Below are 12,491 nucleotides of genomic sequence, written 5' to 3' on the forward strand. Positions count from 1 at the left end.
ATCAATCTTATTAATTCTTTCAATGAACCAGCTCCTACTTTTTCATTTATTTGGTCTACTCTTCTTTTGGTTTCTATTTCATTGATTTCTGCTCTGATCTTTATAATTTTCTTCTCCTGCCGGATTTAGGCTTTCTTTGCTGTTCTTTCTCCAGCTTCTTTAGGTGTAGGGTTAGGTTGTATACTTTAGACCTTTCTTGTTTCTTGACAAAGGCTTGCATCGCTACATACTTTCCTCTCAGGACCGCCTTTGCTATGCCCCAAAGATTTTGAACAGTTGTCTGTTCATTTTCATTTTTTTCCACGAATTTTTTCAATTCTTCTTTAATTTCCTGGTTGACCCATTCATTCTTTAGTAGGATGCTCTTTAATCTCCATGTATTTGAGTTCTTTCCAACTTTCCTCTTGTGACTGAGTTCTAGCTTCAGAGCACTATGGTCTGAAAATATGCAGGGAATGATCCCAGTCTTTTGGTACCATTTGAGACCTGATTTGTGACCCAGGATGTGATCTATTCTGGAGAATGTTCCATGTGCACTAGAGAAGAATGTGTATTCTGTTGCTTTGGGATGGAATGTTCTGAATATATCTGTGATGTCCATCTGGTCCAGTGTGTCATTTAAAGCCCTTATTTCCTTGTTGATCTTTTGCTTAGATGACCTGTTCATTTCGGGGGGGGGGGTGTTAAAGTCCCATACTATTATTGTATTATTGTCAATGTGTTTCTTTGATTTTGTTATTAATTGGTTTATATAATTGGCTGCTCCCATGTTAGGGCCAACAAGATCTTCTTGTTGGACAGACCCTTTAAGTAAAATATAGTGTCCTTCCTTATCTCTTATTACAGTCTTTGGCTTAAAATCTTACTTATCTGATATAAAGATTGCCACCCCAGCTTTCTTCTGATGTCCATTAGCATGGTAAATTGTTTTCCTCCCCTCACTTTAAATCTGGAGGTGTCTTTGGGTCTAAAATGAGTTTCTTGTAGACAGCATATCAATCGGTCTTGTTTTTTTTACCCTGTGTCTTTTGATTGGGGCATTTAGCCCATTTACATTCAGGGTAACTATTGAAAGAGATGAATTTAGTGCCATTATATTGCCTATAAGGTGAATGTTACTATATATTGTTTCTGTTCCTTTCTGGTCTACTACTTTTAGGCTTTCTCTTTGCTTAGAGGACCCCTTTCAATATTTCCTGTAGGGCTGGTTGGTGTTTGCAAATTCTTTAGTTTTTGTTTGTCCTGGAAGCTTTTTCTCTCTTCTATTTTCAATGATAGCCTGGCCGGATATAGTATTCTTGGCTGCATATTTTTCTCATTTATTGCTCTGAATATATCATGCCAGTTCCTGCCAGGGCTATGTGGGTAAGTCTGCTGCCAATCTAATATTTCTACCATTGTATGTTACAGTTTTCTTGTCCCCAGTTGCTTTCAGAATGTTCTCTTTGTCACTAAGACTTACAAGTTTTACTATTAGATGGTGAGGTGTGGACCTATTTTTACTGATTTTGAGTGGGGTTCCTGTGCCTCCTGGATTTTGATGCTTGTTTTCTTTGCCATATTAGGGAAATTCTCTACTATAATTTGCTGTAATATACCTTCTGCCCCTCTTTCTCTTCCTTCTTCTTTTGGGATCCCAATTATTCTAATATTGTTTCATCTTATGTTATCACTTACCTCTCAAATTCTCCCCACGTGGTCAAATAGTTGTTTGTTTCTCTTTTGCTCAGCTTCTTTATTCTCCATCATTTGGTCTTCTATATCACTAATTCTCTCTTCTGCCTCATTTATCCTAGCAGTAAGAGTTTCCATTTTTTATTGCACCTCATTCTTAGCTTTTTAAATTTCAACTTGGCTAGATTTTAGTTCTTTTATTTCTCCAGAAAGGGATTTTATTTCTCCAGAAAGAGATTCACTAATATCTTCCATGCCTTTTTCAAGCCCAGCTGGCACACTGATAATCATCATTCTGAACTCTAGTTCTGACATATTACCAATGTCTGTATTGATTAGGTTCCTAGCTGTCGGTACTACCTCTTGTTCTTTTTTTTTTTTTTTTTAAAGATTTTATTTATTTATTTGACAGACAGATCACAAGTAGGCAGAGAGGCAGGCAGAGAGAGAGGGAGGAAGCAGGCTCCCCGCTGAGCAGAGAGCCCGATGCGGGGCTCGATCCTAGGACGCTGGGATCATGACCTGAGCCGAAGGCAGCGGCTTTAACCCACTGAGCCACCCAGGCGCCCCTCTTGTTCTTTTTTTTATGGTGAGTTTTTCCACCTTGTCATTTTATCCAGATAAGAGTATATGAATGAGAGAGTAAAATACTAAAAGGGTGGCAAGGACCCCAGAAAAATATACACTAACCAAATCAGAAGAGACCCGAAACCGGAGGGGAGAAATAACATTAACAAATTTAAATTAACAAAATTTATATATTGGACTAGTGAATAGAACAGAGCCACCTACTTGATCTTGGATGTATTCTGGTCTCTTAGAAGAAAGTAGCTCCCAAAATTTTAAGGAAAGAAAGACTTATATATATCCAAAAATAAGGGTAAACACAATGATGGGATGGAATATGACTGTAAAGATGAAAATTACAAAGTACTGCATGGAGCACTGGATATGGTGCATAAACAAGGAATTGTGGAACACTGAAAAGAAATAAAAAATATATATATGTAAAAAAAATCATAAAAAAAGATTCTAAAAAAGGAATTGATAAGTTGGCTGGAAAAAGGAAAAAAAAACGGGAAGAGAATGTGATCAAGCTGGAGACTAGAACAAAGCCATGTGCTAGATTTAGGGTATATTTTGATCTACTAGAAGAACTTGTATCCCAAAATTTTAAAGAAAAAAAGCCTATACATACACAAAAAATAAGGTTAAATACAATGAAGGAATAAAATATGACTATAATGATGAAAATTTTAAAAGTTTTTTTAAAAAGTTATTGTTAAAATAAAAGAGTTAAAATACCTCAAAAGAGGAAAAAGGAAAAGTTAAAAAAAATAGAATAAGAAAAAATAAAATAAAAAACAATTAACTTTGCAAGACTAAAGGATCATGGGGATAAAGCCATGAATTCTATGTGTTGCTTTCCCCTAGCTCTGGAGGGAAGTTCTCCAGAATTCCTCAGTTCTTGTTGATCTGTGAACTTGATCTTGGCTGGATGTTCTTGCTGATCTTCTGGGGGAGGGGCCTGTTGCAGTGATTCTCAAATGTCTCTGCCCGAGGCAGAATTTCACCGCCCTTCCCAGGGGCCAGGCTAAGTAAACTGCTCGGTTCGCTCTCAGTAGCTTTTGTTCCCTGAACACTTCCTGTAGAGATTTGGACGATGGGAATAGAAATGGCAGCCTCCCAATCTCCAGCCCTGTAGGAGCGGAGAGCTCAGGGCCCCACTCCACAGTGTGCCCTCAGAGAAAAGCAGTCAATCACTCCTGTCGCCCTGGTCTCCAGCCACGTTCTGTGCTCACCCAGTCTGTGACTGAGCCCTTCTATCTCTGGTGCATGGTCCCATTTGGAGTCTCCAAACCCAGCAGATTCCTGCCTCACGCTCCCGTACTGCTCCTCCCGGAAGAAGAAGGTGGGGTCCCTGCTCAAAGAGCAGTGGTCCAACTGTGCCTTGGATCATGGTGTAAGGTTGACCTTGAGCTGAGAGCTCACTCCTCTGTTCTGTCTCTGTAGTCGGCTTCCCCACTCTAATACCTGGCAGCTCTGACATGCTCAGACACCCCTGGTCTTTATGTGACCCCGTGAATCCTGAGACCACACTGTCCCCGCGAGAGCTCCACCACCGCTTAGCCTCTGGAGCAACGTCCCTCAGTGGAGAAGACTTCTAAAAGTTCCAGTTTTGTGTCCCACTGCTCTACCGCTTGCCAGGAGCTGGCCCCTCTCCCATGGACTATCTTCCCATCTCTTTGGATTCACTTCTCTGCACATCCTACCTTCCAGAAAGTGGTCGATTTTTTGTTCCTAGAATTTCTCTTCTATCTCCTGTTGAGTTTGTAGGGGTTTAGAATGGTTTGATAACTATCTAGCTGAACTCCTGGGACCTAATGATATTTCAGTCTCCTCCTCTGACACCTTGCTCAAGAAGAGCCTAGATAAATAAATTTTGAGAAGGGACCATGCAAATGCAAAGTCTAAGCAACAGTGGAGCATACTGCCATCTGCCATGTCTGCTGCACCACCCCCAGCCACCTGAGACAGCAGAATGAATGAGAACCTTGATGGAAAGTATAGAAGTAAAGAGCTGAGAAATCACAAGTATTAAGAGAGTTGGAAGGGCCACTCCAAAGCCACAACCAGAAAAGCCCAGAAACAATGTAACTGAACAGATGATCACAACTCTACAAAAGAGAAAATAAAATACTTATGGGATTTTACCAAGAACGCTTCAGAAAGTTTCCAAAAGTGACATGTTTATTCCAGAAATTGGAAGAGAGTTAGTTTTCACTCTAAAGGTCATTGCAGAATAGTTAAAGACAGCAAAGCTAAAGATGCCAGAAGAAGAGAACTTTTACAAATATGGAATATTTTTAAAAGTATTAAAATAAAACAAAGCTGCTCAGAAGAATGCTGAAAAAACTAGCATAAAAAGAAATGATAATTTAAATGGGCTAGGACTATGAACACTTTTTATAAATCTTTTTTTTTTTTTTTAAGAACAAAAACTGACACCAAATAATATGGACAAATATGAAGTGATGTAGACTTATAAAGATGGCTATTTATAAAAGCAGGTAAAAGGGTACTTGGAAAATGTAAACATTTATAAAATCAGCAGACCCGGATGGCATGCATACTAAAGTGTTAAGGGAACTAGCTAATGTACTTACTGAGCCACTTACAATTATTTTTGAAAAATCTTGGAGAACTGAGGAGAGATCAGAAAATTTAAAAACGGCAAATACCAATTTTCAAAACAGGGTAGGAAGTGAATGCCTTGTAAATACCTTTTAAGTGATAATAATTCTGAGCAAAAATTTAGAGTATTTTGAGAAAAGCTTCCGAACCTCTAGGAGACAACAAAATGAGTAACACGCAGAGGGATGTTTAAAAAAAAAAAAAAAGTCATGCCAAATTTGAATCTATTTGATGCTGAATCTCCCTGGATGTTACAGGCCAAATTACTTATTTTTGGCTTAGATAATAAACATAATCCTATGGACTGAAATTTTCTGCAAATGGACCTTGTCAGTGAGTGGGTATTTCTAGCAAGGTGTCACCAGGAAGAGTGGTGAGGTCCATTCTAAATTAAAATATTTACTAATGATCTAGAAGAAGGAGTATATAGCATACTCACAAAATACACAGTTGGTTCTAAATTGAGAACTGGTATTAACACTGGGCAGAACAGAAAAACAATGCCAACACAGATTTGAAGAAATTAAAAATGTACACTCCAAAAATAAAACTTGAAAAGAACACTAAGGTAGAGCATTAAGTGAAAGAATTTAAAAAATATAATTTAATGGAAAGGATAGAGTGGTAACTAAAGATGATGTAAGGAAACAATGGGTAACAGATTAACTCTTATTTCTTAATCTATCATTGCCCCACACTCATATAAGAGCTAAAAATAAATACATAAATAAAAACATTATATTATGGATCATTCTGATTAGACCATACAAAATGATGCATAAAGTGCTGGTTTTCTAGTACTGTGAAGATGGAAAAAGGGCACAAGAAATTGCAAACAGAGACAGAAATGTGGGGTTATTCTGTCAGGAAAATTAAATCAGTAAAACATAAATGGCTTCAACTAAAAAGATAAAGGTAGAATATGAACTCTCACACAAGGGAAATGTGAACACTGGCGATCTGGGACAACAGAGGGGAGACCTACACTGAAACGACTACAGATGATGCATGAGTGAACCATCAGACAGCATACAACAGGGAAGAGGAAGGAAACGAACTGAACAAGCTGTTCATCAGCCTTAACTCTAGTACGTAATTCTGTGAAACTGCTCAGTTTTCAGTTATTACCTAAACACATAGCTTACAGACAAATCTTTCTACCTTCTCTGATTTTCCTTTCTACTGTAACTAAAGCTAATAAAACTCAGAAGAGACAAAAATCAGTTGCTTTCTGTTCCAGAACAGTGACATCATGCGGTTTATAAAGATTAAATGAACCAAACAATCCCCACCCTCCACAAACAAACCCAACAGAGAAGCTGAATTATAGACACTACAATGAATTCTCAGGCATGTGGAAATTCAGATGAATAAAAACATTAACAGCCTCACTATGTGCCCTTCAGGTGAAGTAGTAACAAGTGTGAACAATAGATCCTACTTTGGGAAGGTTCATGGGTGTCCTCAGTCGGGTCCGGACACTCTTCATTAATATACGCTGCTCTGTTGGCAGCAAATGATACTTCATAGCTTCAATGAGGTAATCTTTGCAAGCACTGCTATTCTTGACCAATGCTTCCTCTTCAACCCTCTGTAAGAAGAAATAAGACATGTCCCATGATGGGGACAACTATTTCATGACAAAACTGGCAAAGAAACAGAAATAAAGAAGAGGCAAAAAAAAAAAAAAAAAGTAGTAACTATCCTCTCTGGTTCAGTCCTTTCCTTACAAAGAAAATCACTAAGAGAAAAATAAATGAAGCCAAAAAACGCTCAATATCTGGTCTGCAGAGAAAAACACATGTAAGTAATAAAGAAAAGAATGGCAATCAAAATTAAATACCTCGACATCAGCTATAGAATAATCTTTAGGTAATACTATATTCATCTATATCTCTTTTTCTTTTTCTGTGTATATTCACCTATTATCTTTAAACATCAAGCCAAAGAGTAAGAAAAACATTTAGATAATGAGTTCTTCAGGTGGAGTAGGCAATACTAAGAAATTAAAGACACTTTTCAAACACAAAAAGGCAAATAAAATATACAAGAGAATGATTCAAAATACCTATAACAACATGCCTACACCACAAACAAGTCTTGTCCCTGCTATTCCTGACCTCACATGCAGAACAGATTTTTCTGTTCATTTTCTTAACAGTAGACTGTCAATGACTACGCAGATCACAAAAAATAATGAGGCTTCAAGAAATCCTAAAATGCTCCAACTGAATCTCTTAATAAAGAATGTTTCCTTAAATGGTTTCAATTATAAAAATGTTGAAATGTTCAGAGCAGGATGCTAATAATAAAAAGAATTCTCATAGACTGCTAAAATCCATTTATTTCTACTTATTTCAAATAATCTGGGTTTCCTCACATTAGAAATAAAGACCAAAACCAAATACGTGCCACTGTAAAACTATGATGTAGAATTAAATAGTATTTGGGTCAAATGTCAAAATTCCATTTTTGCAGGGCAATCAGAAGAAGCTCAAAAGGAAAGCAAAGAAGATACAGAGCAGGGACACAGAGGTACAGGTGCATTTATTTATGTGTAAATGACCATAAATACTGCCTGGATAAGCTCTAGTATTTGCTTGTCCACATCAAAAATTGGGGGAAGCAAATTTCTAAGAATGGGGAGTGGCCAAAGAAGGAACAGCTGCCAAGGACTGCAGGTGCCTTTACTGTCCTGTCCTGTGCCCTGTGGATCTGTATTCTACAGGTCTTACCATTGTATCTACACGCTGTCAGCCCAGGGACACAGTGCTACCCGTGACAAAGTGCCATGTGTATTCATGTGTTTTGCATGTGCTTTTACCTGAACTAAATATTCCCGAGGAAGCAAAGGTAACCGCACATGTTCCATCAGCCGAGCCATAAATTCTTGCCTTACATCTTTGTCATGGTTTACCCAAGCTATTACTGCTTCAAATACCTTGCAGAAAATACGGGGAAAAGAAAAATAAGTAATGAGTTATGGACTAAGGCATGTGAATGAAGTATGATGAGATTACATTTTATTCAGTTCCTGCTAAGACATCCAAGTTTAACACATAGCTCAAATTTTTCAAAATCTTGACCTGTGCTGTACTAAAAAAGTTAATTAGCCTATTTCTTCCTTTTAATTTGGTATTTAGTAATTACTTTACTTTTTTCCAGCTTCACTTAAGTATAAATGACAGATAACACTGTGTAAGTTTAAGATGTTTATCTGATATATTTATACATTGCAAAATGATGACCATCATGGCCTTAGCTAATACTTTCATCATGTCACATAATTACCACTTCTTTTTTGTGGTGAGAACATTTAAGATCTACTCTCTTATCCACTTTCAAGCATATAATACAGTTTTGTTAACTATAATCACCATACTATACATTCCCAAGAACCTACTCATCTTACAACCAGAAGTTTGTACCCTTTCACCAACATCTCGTTTCTCCCATCCCCAACCCCACATAACCACCACTGTACTTTGTTTCTATGAGTTCAGTTTATTTAGATTCCACATATAAGTGATATATAGTATTTGTCTTTTTTTCTGACTTCTTTCACTTAGCAAATGCCCTCAAGGTCCACACATGTTGTCACAAATGGCAGTTATTTCCTTTCTCGTGACTGAATAATATTCCAATGCGTGTCTGTGTGCGTGCGTGTGCATGCGTGTGTGTGTGTGAGGTATCTTCTTTTTTTTTTATAAAGATTTTATGTCTTTATTTGACAGACATAGATCACAAGTAGGCAGAGAGGCAGGCAGAGAGGCAGGCAGAGAGAGAGAGGGGAGGAAGCAGGCTCCCCGCTGAGCAGAGAGCCGGATGCGGGGCTCGATCCCAGGACCCTGGGATCATGACCCAAGCCGAAGGCAGAGGCCTCAACCCACTGAGCCACCCAGGCGCCCCTGTGAGGTATCTTCTTTATCCATTTATCCACTGATGGACACTAGGTTGTTTCTATATTCTGGCTCTTGTGAATAATGCTGCAATAAACCAATGCACATGGGAGTGCAGATGTCTCTTCAAGATTCTGTTTTCATTTCCTTCGGATACAGGCAGAAGTGGAATTGATGGATGATATAGTACTTCTACTTCTTTTTTTTTTTTTTAAAGATTTTATTTATTTATTTGACAGACAGACAGATCACAAGTAGGCAGAGAGGCAGGCAGAGAAAGGGGAGGAAGCAGGCTCCCCGCTGAGCAGAGAACCCGATGTGGGGCTCGATCCCAGGACCCTGAGATCATGAGCTGAGCCAAAGGCAGAGGCTTAACCTCCTGAGCCACCCAGGCGCCCCAGTAGTTCTACTTTTAATTGAGTAAGTACCTTCAGTGCTTTTACATATTAAGTATTTTTCATTTGGTATTTACGAAGAATTTCACCAAATACATTATCTAATATTCTTGAACTTAAGTGGTTGCTGTGATAATCTGATGATACACGATCTAATTCACTGTTGATAACCTTCCTAATTTGAATTTGGTTCTACTTACCTAGATTTAAATCTCAAGTCTCTTTGGAATAGAGCACCCAAAATAATAAAGCTAAGTGATTCTGTGGAATGAAAATCACATGCCCTTATAAACAACTATTTTGGGGGCTTTTTCTTTAGGTTTACACATAAATGTTAATGGTACACTTCTAAATCAAGGGTGTGCAGAATAGATGAACACAACTTTTCTCACAAGGGAATGTACTAAAATCTAATATTTTTGAATTTTCTTAAAAAAAGAAATAACAAGGGCATTACAACCTAACAACATGTACCTATGAGAAAGCTAATAGGCTAATATGAAGCCCGTATTTGGCTATATAATTTCCCTCCAGGCCGATGAATATATAACCCAGTAATTTTTAAAGGCTTGATGATAGGTAAGTGGATTATTGGAAACAAAAAAACTTCTGTTGATACAGGAATAGAGCAAGAAACTAAAAATGATCTACAATATAATTAACATGGCTCTTTAATTCATTTGGTCAGCAAGTACCTACCAAGTACCTCTAGGTATTGGGTGCTAGAAATAAAAAGAATCTTGTCAATTCTATCAACTATTTCTCAGCTCTGCTCGCTCTCCTCCACCTGTTTGAACCATCCTACATCAGAGCCTATTGCTCACTGGTAGGACTTCAACATCCTCCTATCTGACCCTCACCCTACTTTTGGTTCATTCAGCACACCACCACTGTGACAGCTGGCCTCCAAAATAGTCCCCTAATAAACCACATCTCTGAGTATCCACACCTTATGAAACCTGCCACGGAATCTAAGTTGGCCCTGTATAACAAAAAAAAAAAAAAAAAAAAGGAAGCAAAAGCAGTGCTGAGTGATTTCTAAAGCTTTTCAGTTTTCACTCGGGTCTCTTGAAATGCTCATTTGGGGGAAGACAGATGTCATGCAAGAAGACTCATTACTTGAGATTACCACATGACGAGGAACCCAAATTAGCCACACAGAGGGAGTGCAAGAAGGGGCCTGGGGGAAGAGGACAGAGGTGGAGGGAGATACCAACCAAACTCCAGCCCAGGAGCCAGACAAGTGAATGAAGGAGCCACTGTGGAAATTCTGGAGATATAAGATACCATGTGCAAATGGACTGAAGCTCCAGGATGGCTCATCTGGTATCATGCTGGTAACTCCAGACATTCAGGCCAAGCCAGCAGAAGCCCCAGATACAACTGAGCAGAGATAAGCTGTCCCAAAATGCCCTGAATGAATTCTGCCCACAGAATTTTGAGTATAATAAAATGGTTATTGTTTTGTATCACTACACTTTGGGGTGGCTTGTTATGCAGGAGAAAATCAGAACAGCTTTCATGACATTTCTATCATGTAGGTATTATCATGATATTATTCTCCTACCGCTTAAAACCCTTTAAATAAGGTTCTCCATCACTAGGATGAAGTCAAGGTTCTTTAATACGGTTGAGAAGATATTTTATGTCATCTTCCCATCTTATCTCCTACCACTCTGCCAAAAATATTCTAAACTCTAACCATATAGAACCAACATAATGCAATTATTCTTTCTCACCTTTTTTACATTTATGTATTCTACCTCTACCTGGAATGCCCTTCCCATTCCCACCCATCTGGACTTCCCCAGCAAATGCATACTTATTTTTTAGAACTTGGGTCCTACGTATGAGACAGGCTGAACTGCCATCCGCACCAGGGATGATGAAATGCTCCTAGAGTACCCTCCAAAGCATTCCACAATCATTTATTTACCCCGCTGTATGTCCCTCTAGTCTGTGGAGTAAAGATTTCTATTTTGTTAGTATTTCCATATCTGTGATGCTATGGCAGTGTCTGGTACTCAGCAGGCACTCAATAAATGTCTTAATATGACTAGTAATGTCGTCTTCTTCTTTATAATTCTAAAGTGCTAAGATTATACATCTAACAAGCACTTCTCACATATTCTTTTCATATAGTAAATATAATAGTAAATGTGTCTTTTTATGCCCAGGCAGGATGGATATCTTTGAAGAATAAAAGCTAAATTTCATACAACTTTAAATGTAAAGGACAAAAAAGAAAAAAAGTTTCAGTTTCTCTCAACTCAGTGTGTTCACAAGCTTTTGTACCCTGATTCCCACAGAATCTAACACCGACCCAAAGAATAAAACCCTAAGGGTAGAAGAGAAAGTCAGGGGCGTCTGGGTGGCTCAGTAAGTTAAGAAGCCAACTCTTAGATTTCAGGTCATGATCTCAGGGTTGTGAGATCAAGCCCCACGTCAGGCTTCATCAGCACAGAATTTGCTTGAGATCGTCTCTCCCTCTCCCTCTGCCCCTCCTGCTCATGCTCTCTCTCCCTCTCTCACTCTCTCAAATAAATCAATCTTAAAAAAAAAAAAAAAAGGTGCAGGTGGCTGACAAAGGCAACTCAAAATGTGGAGAAAGGGAGGCTACAGCCAGACAAAGCAGGTGCATAGCACTCTGGAAGGGAGAAGGGAAGCACTGGTAGGGGTGTGGTATGAGTAGCAGGAGACCAGTCTAAAGGAAGAGTATGATCAAGAATGTTCAGTCTAGGGCATCTGGGTAGCTCAGTCAGCTAAGCATCTGCCTTTGGCTCAGATCATGATCCCAGGGTCCTGGGATCGAGTTCTGCATCGGGCTCCTTGCTCAGCAAGAAGTCTGCTTCTCCATCTCCCTCTGCCCTTCCCCCCTGCTTTCATGCGCTCTCTTTCAAATAAATAAAAAAATTTTTTTTTTTTAACAAAGAATGTTCAGTCCAGAACAAGCTATTACTTTGTTATCCCTGGTATCTTCTTCCAACTCATGTGATAGTCAAATTACTTAGATCACAATTTTTACAGACATCTAGCTTTGGGAAGAAACTGAGCACCCAAAAGACTTGTTTCAAACAGCTTAATGTGTACCAGTTCTTGCTGTGGGGGTCAAGGACAAAACTCTAATGTTTAGCAATTCAGGGAACCTCCTATGAAGTGAAGAAACAGTAATCTGCAGACAATCAACAAGTTAACTACTGGAGTTTCTAATAACTTCCACATCAAAGATCACTGGTTGTCACTACACATACAGGATTACAAAGTTACAAAACAAAGTGAAACAAAGAAAGGAAAAGTACTACTTCACAATATACTAGAAAAGGAAAAT

The 12,491-nt window shown here is 38.5% G+C and overlaps 1 protein-coding gene across 2 annotated transcripts in view; it reads right to left on the reverse strand.

Moving 5' to 3' along the window:
- KLHL2 (kelch like family member 2) overlaps positions 1-12,491 on the reverse strand; it is a 105,008-nt gene that overhangs the window by 19,238 nt on the left and 73,279 nt on the right. For both annotated transcript variants that reach the window (XM_080797552.1, XM_080797551.1), the window contains exons 7-8: positions 7,694-7,810; positions 6,311-6,460 (exon numbers count right to left, since the gene is read on the reverse strand). In XM_080797552.1, coding sequence (XP_080653678.1) covers positions 6,311-6,460; positions 7,694-7,810 — 267 coding nt within the window. The remainder of the gene's footprint in view (positions 1-6,310; positions 6,461-7,693; positions 7,811-12,491) is intronic.

The sequence above is a fragment of the Martes martes genome (assembly GCF_963455335.1).
Source record: "Martes martes genome assembly, chromosome: 2".
NCBI classification, from domain to species: Eukaryota; Metazoa; Chordata; class Mammalia; order Carnivora; family Mustelidae; genus Martes; species Martes martes.